Source organism: Scyliorhinus torazame, chromosome 1 (genome assembly GCF_047496885.1).
Source record: "Scyliorhinus torazame isolate Kashiwa2021f chromosome 1, sScyTor2.1, whole genome shotgun sequence".
Classification (NCBI taxonomy): domain Eukaryota; kingdom Metazoa; phylum Chordata; class Chondrichthyes; order Carcharhiniformes; family Scyliorhinidae; genus Scyliorhinus; species Scyliorhinus torazame.
In genome coordinates, this window is record NC_092707.1 from 211,614,148 (window position 1) to 211,626,711 (window position 12,564).

Consider the following 12,564-nt stretch of genomic DNA (forward strand, 5'->3'; position numbering starts at 1 on the left):
GGGCACGGAAGCCTGGGGTTGAGCCGTGTCCTGCACTTTGGTCGATATCTTGTTGTACCCTCCCCTTGTGGTCAGGGTGCTGTTTTATTTGACTGAACAATTTTATCTCTTTCTCATCAATGATGGCAGGTGTGCGGTGGAGGAATTACAGACCCGATTGGGTCCGGACCTGCTATTATCCTGTGATCCACTCCTGGTCGTTCCCCATCCATTTTACTGAGAGGCGCTAACAGCACTGATCTTATCTGAGTATACATGCTGGTCCTCACTATATAATTGGATGTAATGATGTTGGTTCTGTACTGAGCCGGAGTCAGGGGTTATGTTACATTGTCTGGTATATATGTAACATCCCATTAGAACTGCGGTTCTCGAGCAGCATGGTGGCACAGTGGTTAGCATTGCTGCTTCACGGCGCCGAGGTCCCAGGTTCGATCCCGGCTCTGGGTCACTGTCCGCGTGGAGTTTGCACATTCTCCTCGTATTTGCGTGGGTTTCTCCCCCACAACCCAAAAAGGTGGATTGGCCACGCTAAATGACCCCTTAATTCGAAAAAGTGAATTGGGCGTTTTTTTAAAAAAGAACTGCGGCTCTCGCAAATGTTTTTATTTTTTCATTTTCTGGGTGGGGAAAAGAATTTGTGACTGGATTCTGCAGGGGTACAAATGGGTCTTGGGTCCGAGGAGAAGAAGTCACATTATGTCATTGGTGTCTTTGGTGCTGGTGGAGTTGAGGGACGTGTATATTGGTGTGCTCCCGGATATGGCGCAGAAAATTCATCCTGAACTCTCATGGTAATTATGAGCAATCGCCGCGTGAGAAGGTGTGCACCATTTGACCATGTTTTCATGGCTCTATCCTGTTTCTTTCTGGTGGAACGTTTAGAGGCATCAAGTTATGTCTAATGATTGTATTGAGCCAGTTGTGCTTATTTTCTCCTGTTGCCCTCTGGATTCATGCATGTTGAGCCTTTACCTTTCCTTGTGGTGCTGAGCCATTACTGTGGTTTTATTGCTTGTTTGTTAAAATGTAAAACCGTAATAAATTTAATTTTAAGATCGTTAACAGTACAACTGGAAAAGAATAATGTAATTGGAAATGGTGATCGGGACTAAAAACTTGAGGGAGAGGAAAATAAATTCAACAGGGAGCCCAAGGCAGAGAAAGTTAGTAAGTGGAGCATTCGACAGGTGACAGAGGAAATATTCAGTGAGTTGGCCATTGGTAGATTCCACAATTTATAGACTTATAGAGCAATTGAAGCTCAGGGTTTGGCCATTTGCTCCAGATGTTCTATGCTAATATTTATGTGCCATACAAGACTCCTTTAACCACTTTTTTCATCCTACCAACATTATTCTTCCCAGGCTTGGACTCCCCTACTGGTGTTTTCAGTCCTTTAGCAGGCACACATTCAACTTTAAAAACTGACAGTAATATCAATGGGTCAAATCTTGGCTCAGCAAGAAACAGACAAAATGGTTTAGGAATGATCGATACTGAGGAATCAGACATCAGACCGATGAAGGGGTTAGGTCCTGCAGCCAGTCCTTCAGTAACAATACATTCACCGGCACCATGGCACAGTAGTTAACACTGCTGTCTCACAGCTCCAGGGACCCGGGTTCGATTCCGGCTTTGGGTGAGTGTCTGTGTGGAGTTTCCATCTTCTCCCCAAGTCTGCGTACGTTTCCTCTGGGTGCTCCGGTTTCCTCCCAGTCTAAAGAGGTGAAGATTTGGTGTATTGGCCTTGATCAATGCCTGAGATTCCGGGCATAGGGTGGGACAGTGCTATTTCGGAGGGTGAGTGCAGACTCCATTCTTCTGCACTGTAGGGATTCTATGGCTTTGAAGCCAGCATTTAAAAGCCCAAAAGAAAGCAGTTGAGAATGGACAATTTTCAGAAATTGGACAAACTTTGTCACTCAGCATTCCACAGAACACGTGACAAAGACACAATGAGCGACTTTTTCCAATACACTGGCCAAGAGGCGGTTAAAAAGGTCATCATCAGAACATAGGAATAGGGGCAGGGCATTTGGCCCTTCAAGGCTGCTCCGCCATTCAATAAGATCATGGTTGATCTGGTCTTCGATCCACTCTCCTGACCAGACAAGGGGCACACATTATCAGGGGAAAAAGGCCTCATACTGTAAATTTTCATTTGATATATTTGGTTATCCCCATGGCAAATATCTAAAATTTTAAAAACTGGATAATGAGTTTTAAAATGGCAGAACTATGTATGTCCATGACCTTTGAACAGAAGGAGCAGCTAACAGTTTCAAAGAATCATGCTACATCTTGTTATAGAACTTAGAACATACAGTGCAGAAGGAGGCTATTCGGCCCATTGAGTCTGCACCGACCCACTTAAGCCCTCACTTCCACCCTATCCCAGTAACTGAATAACCCCTCCTAACCTTTTTTGGACACAATCGGCAATTTATCATGGCCAATCCACCTAACCTGCACATCTTTGGACTGTGCTGGAGCACCCGGGGGAAACCCACCCAGACACGGGGAGAAGGTGCAGACTCCGCACAGACAGTAACCCAGTGGGGAATATACAACCTTTGTCAAAGACACTGTGAAAAGGTGGGAGTCATGTAATATGAACCTCTAATTGGTGGAACCCATAATATTGCTTTCTGGAACTGGAAATCTCTTGGTGCGTTTTTACTCTATAACTCTTACTAAGCCAAGGTGCCATACTTCCTAAAAACTGTCCTCTCTACCTTTTGATTCTTTGAGAAATTAACTATAGTAGTTTGCAGCTTTTCCTATGGCTCTGATTTTAATGAAGGAGTCAAAGTTGGCCCAATACATTCTGGATATTTCAGCTTCGATTGGTAGACTGAGGCAGAGTCCTAGGTTTAAGGACCCCAAAGATCAATGGGAATGTGGCCTTTTGTGTGAAGTGTTTTGTGCTCCGATTATTACTCTTCTTTATTGCTGATCTATGGGCTGTTTTTTTTTTTGCTGAAGGTTACAGAAAGTACAGTTTTTTTTTGCTGAAGGTTACAGACAGTACAGCAGTTGATGCTCAGGATTTAAACAAACAAAGAAAGAACATGTGGAACCACAGGTTAATGGAGCAGAGTGCTTCCCACCTTTAAGAAGCTTTCGAGGATCTGCACTGCCGGTTGCAATACACTCTCATCCCATTGGCTGACATCTGTCACATCCAGACCATATACTGGAGGAACATTAGGCCCTGGTCCTTTGAAACAAAATCATACAAGGTGGTCATAAAATATCTGCAGTTATCTCACAGAATAATTATTCCATAGCTGGTGTTTGGCACACATTTTACACATTTCTCTTTCTACTTGCCAACCTCTTCAAAGGGTTTCACAATTTTCTGTCTTATTGGTGCTTTTATTTATTTGATCTTTCATTTTACCTCCAGTTGTATTCTCCCAATATCGCTTCTTCAATTTAAACATATCGTGTGTGGCAAGGATATAGAGAGACATGGCACAAGTGCCAGAGGGTGTAAGTGCGACCATGCCAAAGGGCATGTTAGAGAGGGAGTGAGAAGAGAATTAAATCAGTAAAGAGAGAGCAAGCTAGAGTGTCAGAAAGAGAGGGGACAGAGAGTGCGAGAGCATCAGGAAATAGGGTAATCAGGCTGGGTTTCAGGTAGCTAGAGAGCAAGTGTGCCAGAAGCAGAGAGCGTCAAGTGAGTGTTTAAGAATTGGATTTATAGCGCATTAGTTAACTGATGAGAGGCATCAATAAGAATTTGATTTGTACCATTTATGGGTTTGTTCAGAGTTGCTGTTCAATTGACACTGACAAGGTTTATACCAAGGATGGCGGGCAAATTCATTCTTGAAAACTCGCAGAAAGTCTGCAAAAAATCAAAGTCCAAGGATGCAAAATTCATCATATTGAAAGAAAGGTCACCCTCATGTATTTTGATTGGAGTAGCCGGCATGGGAGAAACAGAATCTGTGAGCTCCACCAATCACAGATTCCCATGCTCATTGCTCCTTCTCGCCCAATCATAGGCTCCCTCCCTCCCGCACTTGATGTTTCTCCAGAGACAGAATCTATGATTGGAGGGAAAGTGAGGGTGGGAGGAAGGGAACCTGTGATTGGAGCTCAAGAAGCAGTTAACCTGGCCAGTCCCGCTGTCACCATGCAGGACACTTTCAGCTGAGCCATCAATCATTTTGACCCATCAACACCATTTGGGACCAGGAGGCTAAGGAGAAGCAGTAAAGTACAAGGGAATACATGCAGCAGAAAATCACTAACAGCTACCAAATACCAGGAAAACCAAACTTACAAACTTGCAAAGCCTTCAGCAGCTTAAAAAATGCGAGCAGGTGAGGGATTTTGTACGCAGACTGGTGCCGTCCTTCCCACATCTCCCGCCGAAGGGGAGGCAGGACAGGGTAGTTTCATGGGGAGGGGTGGGAGAGGGTAGAGTTTCAGACGTCTACAAGGAACTAATGGGAGCTGAGGATACGCAGACCGAGGACCTGAAGCTTGAGTAGGAGGAGGAGATCGGGGGGGTGCTGGAGGACGGAATTTGGGCAGAAGCCCTGAGCAGAGTAAACACGACCACAACATGCGCCAGGCTCAGCCTGATTCAGTTTAAGGTCGTGCACCGGGCCCACATGACGGTGGCCCGGATGAGCAAATTCTTCGGGCTGGAGGACACGTGTTCTAGATGCGCCGGAGGGCCGGTTAACCATGTACACATGTTCTGGTCGTGCCCTAAACTCAGGGGGTATTGGCAGGGATTCGCAGATGTCATGTCCCAGATATTGAAAACTGGGGTGGTAATGAGCCTGGAGGTGGCAATCTTTGGGGTTTCGGAGGACCCGGGAGTCCAGGAAGAGAGAGAGGCCGACGTTCTGGCCTTTGCTTCCCTGGTAGCCCGGCGACGAATACTGTTAGCATGGAGGGACTCAAAGCCCCCGAGGCCTGAGGTATGGCTATCGGACATGGCGAGCTTTCTTGGCCTAGAGAAAGTCAAGTTCGCCTTGAGAGGTTCGCTACTAGGGTTCGCCCGAAGGTGGCAGCCATTTATTGACTTCTTCGCAGAGGTGGAGGGGGGGGGGGGGCAAGAGTAGAGTAGAATAGGGGGATATTGAGGCAGGTCCGTGCGTGAACAGAGCCGTGGTTTGCACTATGTTTAATTTGTAATTTGTGTCTTAACTTCTTTTTTTTGGTACTGTACAATGTCACTTTTTCTATATGCCTAAAATACCTCAATAAAATAGTTTGTTAAAAAAAAAAAGAAAATGAAAGGGTACTCCACAACAAAATGAAGCTGGGCAGTTTTTTTTTCTCAAAAAGAGAAAGAAAATGTTGACCTCCGTTTATATCCATCCCATTCTCAACCAGATGGTATCTGCACTGATTCACATTTCAATGTGAAGCTGGGATATGTTAACTTGCAGTTCTCTCCATTTGGCAATATGGCGATTTTGCACAGGCAAAGGTTTCTAAACTCCAAGTGGTACATCACACGAGAAAGGAGGTTCTTCAATAAATTAAATCTGACAATTTACAACATGGAACTTCCTTTAGACTTGGGCTCGCATCCCACAGGCACTCTTAGAAAAGGCAACTGAGCCCACAATGACTTCCCTGTTTCAATTAATCTATTTAAAAACGCACGTTGTATTTTTACATTTTGTATTTTTCTCCCTCTATCAAGTCATCTGATTTATCAACTTGTGTTTAAAGTCTGCCAATGCAATGTGAACCTCAAAGAATAGAGCCAAAATCCGTTATATTCAGATTACTCCATGCTAGATAATGATTCATCTGTCCAACATTGAACTGTTAAAGGGGAATATAGAAAAGGGACAGCTTCTGATTCATAAAGAATCGTTGCAAACACCATTACACAACCATTAAACATGCTATGTCCCATCATCAGTGTGTCGCCACAAGTGTTGCCTGTGATGGCGTTTTCTATGTCGTACCTTCTTGATGATATCTCTATGGCTATAGAGCAGCACATTCTCATCTCACTATGCAGTGAGAGATCTGCTGGTAATGTGTCAACTGTTGATCAATTAACACAATTAATAAATAATTATGTATTTAATTGTGCCAATAATGAAGCTGTTTTGTCAGTTGCTGCTTGCTCTCACACCACATCCTTGGGTGGGCACCAGGATTGCCTGTGCCAGGAGAGCTGTGTCAGGATTGCCTGTGCCAGGAGAGCTGTGTCAGGATTGCCTGTGCCAGGAGAGCTGTGTCAGGATTGCCTGCGCCAGGAGAGCTGTGTCAGGATTGCCTTTGCCAGGAGAGCTGCGTCAGGATTGCCTGTACCAGGTGAGCTGTGTCAGGATTGCCTGTGCCAGGTGAGCTGTGTCAGGATTGCCTGTGCCAGGTGAGCTGTGTCAGGATTGCCTGTTCTCGGAGAGCTGTGTCAGGATCGTTAGTACCAGGTGAGCTGTGTCAGGATTGTTTGTACCAGGTAAGCTGCGTCAGGATTGCCTGTGCCAGGAGAGCTGTGTCAGGATTGCCTGTGCGAGGAGAGCTGTGTCAGGATTGCCTGTGCCAGGAGAACTGTTTCAGGATCGCCTGTGCTAAGTGAGCTGTGTCAGGATTGCCTGTGCCAAGTGAGCTGTGTCAGGATCGTGAGTACCAGGTGAGCTGTGTCAAGATTGTCAGTACCAGGTGAGCTGTGTCAGGATTGCCTGTGCCAGGATTGCCTGTGCCAGGTGAGCTGTGTCAGGCCGATCGTACAATGAATGAAACTGTTGCTCCATTAACAGCACTCGCCAAGCTAAGAACAGTATTAATAACATAGTGGAGACCAGGAATGTTTATAACATTCCAGATGTGTTCTAAGGTACACTACAAATTAAAATCCCCGGCTGGCAGGTTTAGAATGGAATAGTTCCAATTTCCTACTGTCATGCACTGGTTGCAGTGTCGGCTAGAATCAGGGCAGATAACCTGGGGGAACTTGTTAAGATCAATTTCTTCACGGTATAAAGTTTCAGGGTTGATCTTCTATGGTCAGCTGCATAGGGAACTCATTTCTCTGCACTCTATCCTTAGCCATCTTAAATTTCTTTTTGTGGGATGTGGGTGTCATTGGCAAAGCCAGAATTTGCTGTCCATCCCTAATTGTCCTTGAATGGAGTGGCTTCATTGGCTATTTCAGAGGGCAGTTAAGAGTCAGACGTAGGTCAGACCAGCTACGAATGGTCCGTTTCATTCCTTAAAGGACACCAGTGAACCAGATGTTAGTATTTAATAGGTTCTGTTGATGAATATTAAATGGTAAAGGTAAGATAAAGTGGCCATAATCCCAGATGACTATAGGCTGCTTTCCCCTTGGGGAGGGCAATTTATCATGGCCAATCCACCTAACCTGCACATCTTTGGACTGTGGGAGGAAACCGGAGCACCCGGAGGAAACCCACACAGACAAGGGGAAAAAGTGCAAACTCCACACAGACAGTCACCCGAGGCTGAAATTGAACCTGGGACCAGAGAGCTGTGAGGCAGCAGTGCTAACCACGGTGCCACCCCTCCTTAGCTTCCTTGAATATCATAGAATTCCTACAGTGCAGGAGGCCATTTGGTCCATCGAGTCTGCAACAACCATCCATAAAAGCACCCTAACCTGGGCCCACGCCTCCAACCTATCCTCATAACCCAGTAACCTCACCTAACATTTTGGACACTAAGGGTCAATTTAGCCTGGACAGTCCAACTAACCTGCACATCTTTGGACTGAGAGAGGAAACTGGAGCACCCGGTGGAAACTCACACACACACGGGGAGAAAGTGCAAACTCCACACCGACAATCATCCAAGGTCGGAATTGAACCTGGGTCCCTGGCACTATGAGGCAGCAGTGCTAAGCACTGCACCACCGTGCCACTCCATTATCCATCATAGGTTGTTCCTGTTCCTAGTCTTTCCTCTTCTTTGGAATGTATTTTTACTGGGAGTCACAAATTATTTCCCTAAATGTCTGCCACTGCTCATCGCATTTTACTTATTAATCTGTGACCAATCCACTTTGGCCAATTCCACTCTCATAACTCCTCTTCTAAGATTTCAGTCCCAATTTTTTCACACTCAAGGGTAATTAGGGGCGGTCAACAAATGTTGACCTTACCTACTCCTTTCCATCTTAAATATATCACTGAGCAATTCTAATTTCATAGCCACCTGCTAATCGGATTAAAAAATAGTGGAAATGTGATGATTAAATATGTGGCATTTGGCTGTCATTAACTGGAAGTTGTTATTAGTATCACTTTGCAGCCCTATCAGTATCGATTTTTGTTCTATATGTACTGTGGACACCTAAAATGGCCAAGTAGAGCATATTGGGATACCTGACATTAAGATTTAAAGTGTCCCATAGAAATTGCTGCAGCTATCTCATCAGTTCAGTTAGCAGACAGGTGGCCCCTTATAAATTGATTACACTGTCTGGAATTTAATTGGATTCCTGATGAGATCACCCTCCCCTTTGTATTGTGACACACACACCTTTTGTCTGTAACAGTATCACCGAGAGTGATGACGTCAGTCGATCACCTCGGCTTTTGTATAGCTAATATACCTATCTCTGTAGAATTACCACAGAATGCTTTGATGTCATCTGATCACCTCTCCTTTGTATCAAAATTATACCTTTATCTTAGTCTAAGCCAACAGAAATTATCGATGTCACTACCTGTGGGGGGATGGGTTTTTTTGTGTATAAAGATCTGTACTGCCCTTTGTGTGGCAGATTGTGCTTGGCTGCGACCTTTGATTGTAGTGGTCACTCGCCTTGTAACTGTGTTGTAATCTGTTACATTTTCAGTCCAAATGTCTTACTTGGATGTCAAAGTTTTCTACAGTATCTGTAGAATATTTTACTCTTTCTTTTTATATTTCTTGGTCATTTTCTAGATTCCCTTTACCTTCTTGATTTCTTTATTGACTCTAACCTCTTTGTACATTTTTGTCATCCTCTCCTATTATCTATTAGTGTATGTCTCTTGCATTCCTGTTTTTTCTTCTTCATCGCAGCTAGTTTGTTCTTGTGTTTTAGCAGAATCAATTTCTTCTGGACTCTATCCCATCAGTTTAAACGTGTCCAGACTACTGTCTGCTTCTTCGCACACCAGTAAATTTTTCCAGTTTATTTTCCCCAATTACTTTCTCACCCCTTTTAAAATAAGCTTTATCTCAATTTATTATTTGGTCTTTGTTTGTGTCTTTCTCAATCTTGATGTTGCGATCATCTATTTAACATTAAACAGCTAAATGAACAATCCCAGTGCAAACAGTACATTTGCTGCAAATGTAACTTTTACTGAGCCGTTAACACAGAGCTGTGAGGCGGAGACCATTTGGCCCATCAATATTTGGTGACATTCTGAAATAGCCATCAATTAGTCCCACTGGCCTAGTCTTCACTCAGCCCTGAAAATTATTTTTTTCTCAAGTAACTATCCAATTCTCTTTGGAAAGTTACTGCTGGATAGTCTAATCCGGATCGTAACAATTTGTATCAAAAAACAATTACGTCTCCCCGTAACTCTATTATTAATTTCGCCCATCCATCTTAGACCATTCTTATTTAGAATGGAAGCTTCTATCTATGGGCAGCACGGTAGCATAGTGGTTAGCACTATGGCTTCACAGCGCCAGGGTCCGAGGTTCGATTCCGGCTTAGGTCACTGTCTGTGCGGAGTCTGCACATTCTCCCCATGTCTGCGTGGGTTTCCTCCGGGTGCTCCGATTTCCTCCCACAGTTCAAAGATGTGCAGGTTAAGTGGATTGGCCATGATCAACTGCCCTTAAATTAACTGGGGATGCTGGGTGACGGGGATAGGGTGGAGGTGTGGGATTAAGTAGGGTGCTCTTTCCAAGAGCCGGTGCAGACTCGATGGGCCAAATGGCCTCCTTCTGCACTGTAAATTCTATAATTCTATCTGTCCCTGATAGGGTTGGTGCAGGATATATAGTTAATTGAAGATCAGGGTTGTACATTTCCACAAGACCCCGGAATGGGCAGATTTGATTGTTAATATTGCACACTAAAAAGAGCGGGCTCGTGTCCTTTCCAGGCACCTTGATTTGCTCTTCAGTTCTTGTTCTGTTACTCACTTTTCAGGAAACGATTGCGGACCCATTTATTTTGCTTTCTTGCGTAACGCTTGGTGACTTGCTTGAGCGCAGCGATACCTGCCGGGTGGGGGGGGGAAAGGACATGGCGTAAACAGACCAAGCACACACTCCCTCCCTTATACACCAAACAAACACGGCAGGGTCAGAGCGTTCAGTGTTCAAATACACTCCTTCACATTCCAAATAAATGAAACAGAATCACAATTGCATGAATACAAGATCTGCTTTGGGATTTCAATGGTACGTTCATTGATGGCTGCTGGGGAAGCTTGGCTCCATCAGTAGCACCCTTGACTTCCAGTGGCATGATTCAAAGAGTTCTCCCTTTGGTTAACCTTTATCCTTATGGTTGGCATGTATGATTAAATAACAACACTGACTACATTTCAAAAATAATTAATTGACTGGGAAGCACTTGGGGACATCCTTTGGATGTGCAAGGTGACATTTAACTGCATGTTCTTTCTTTCCTTGAAGTTGTTCAGCTGATATTTGTGGATGTTGTGCTACTATCGGAGGAAGACCATGGTCATCAGCAAGCTGATCTTGCAAATGCTGTCCAAGGAACAGCAATGTGGGGGGAATGAAGAGAACTGTCATAGCAGCTGCCAGGAAAGCACTCAGACAACTGCACGTTCCTGTGCAGGCGGCCACTGACTAAACATTCACTCATGGAATGGAGCCTTTGCAATTCAGGTGGACTGAGGATTACAGGTAGAACATAGAACATAACAGCACAGTACAGGCCCTTCGGCCCTCGATGTGAAACCACTCTAAAGCCCATCTACACTATTCCCTTATCGTCCATGTCTATCCAATGATCATTTGAATGCCCTTAGTGTTGGCGAGTCCACTACTGTTGCAGGCAGGGCATTCCACGCCCTTACTACTCTCTGAGTAAAGAACCTACCTCTGACATCTGTCTTATATCTATCTCCCCTCAATTTAAAGCTATGTCCCCTCGTGCTAGACATCACCATCCAAGGAAAAGGGCTCTCACTGTCCACCCTATCCAATCCTCTGATCATCTTGTATGCCTCAATTAAGTCACCTCTTAACCTTCTTCTCTCTAACGAAAACAGCCTCAAGTCCCTCAGCCTTTCCTCATAAGATTTTCCCTCCATACCAGGCATCATTCTGGTAAATCTCCTCTGCACCCTTTCCAATGCTTCCACATCCTTCCTATAATGCGGCGACCAGAATTGCACGCAATACTCCAAATGCGGCCAACCAGAGTTTTGTACAGCTGCAACATGACCTCATGGCTCCGAAACTCAATCCCTCTACCAATAAAAGCTAACACACCGTATGGTTTCTGAACAACCCTCTCAACCTGGGTGGCAACTTTCAGGGATCTATGTACATGGACACCGAGGACAAGGAGGCCTGTAAACTCCTGGCCTGCTCCTGTTTCCCATAGGTAGAGTAGGAAGGTGTTTGATGTGGCAAGTGCTATGTCAGACATCTAACTGATACCGTTATGAGTTATAGCTTGGCTGATATTAATGACATCCTTTGAGCAGAGACAACACAGTGATCATTACTGCCAGAAGCCATGTCCAGTTTGTCTTGGAGTTTGACGTCAACATGTAGCACAAGGTTGTAACTGCCTCCACATCCACTAATGTCCAGTCAAACTCCCCTGATCTTGTGCATTCAGATGGCAGTGATGTACAGTATTACCAAACCCCAGTGATGCATTATACCAGTGCATTACGATACACATTGTTACCTTGGGTCAGCAGCTTTTTCCTAGTCTCACTGCAGCTGTTGTTGGAGGTCAGGTATTCATGGAATTCCTTGAATCCAATAGACTGGAAGACACCATGTTGATAATCCTGGCTGTGTCCCAATGGAAAAAGATCCAGACACAAGTATCAATCAATAATCTGCTAATTAATGGAACAAAAAGGATGCACAGCAGAATGATTCACCAAATACACAACTACACATCCCCTCAGAACGGCAACCTTTCATGGGCTCCAGACAAACACTTTACATCACCGGTATGGTGACACGTCTCTCACTAATGGTCTCTGCTTGCCATCGACGAGAGGCTAAAATATTCCCAAATTACAAGCCTCTTAATCTCGGTTCACAGTTACAAATTGCATTGATTTCCTCAGGATGCGATGTTACAACTCCCTTGTTAGGAAGTCAGGTTGGGAGGGCTTTGCCATCCTCACAGTCCTCAGCTGAACTATAACACCCAGTGCCGGGCGGGAGATGTTGGGGGGAGTGAGTGCCAGGCAGGAGTTGTTTGGAGGGGAGAGAGTGTCGGACAGGAGGTCTTTGTAGGGGGCAGAGTGAATGTCAGGTGGGAGATGTTGGGATTTTGGGGGGGAGGGGGGGGGGGGGGGGGGGAGAAGGGTATGTGAGTGCTGGGTGGGAGGAGTTGAGGGGGAGTGAGTGCTGGGTGGGAGGTGTTGAGGGGGACTG

General features: G+C 45.0%; 1 protein-coding gene across 3 annotated transcripts in view; it reads right to left on the reverse strand.

Moving 5' to 3' along the window:
- Positions 1-12,564, reverse strand: part of trit1 (tRNA isopentenyltransferase 1) — a 55,987-nt gene that overhangs the window by 4,388 nt on the left and 39,035 nt on the right. For 2 of the 3 annotated variants that reach the window (XM_072502231.1, XM_072502248.1), the window contains exons 7-9: positions 11,858-11,967; positions 10,105-10,182; positions 3,114-3,223 (exon numbers count right to left, since the gene is read on the reverse strand). In XM_072502231.1, the coding sequence (XP_072358332.1) occupies positions 3,114-3,223; positions 10,105-10,182; positions 11,858-11,967 (298 nt within the window). The remainder of the gene's footprint in view (positions 1-3,113; positions 3,224-10,104; positions 10,183-11,857; positions 11,968-12,564) is intronic. The other variant, XM_072502238.1, reaches the window with a different exon arrangement.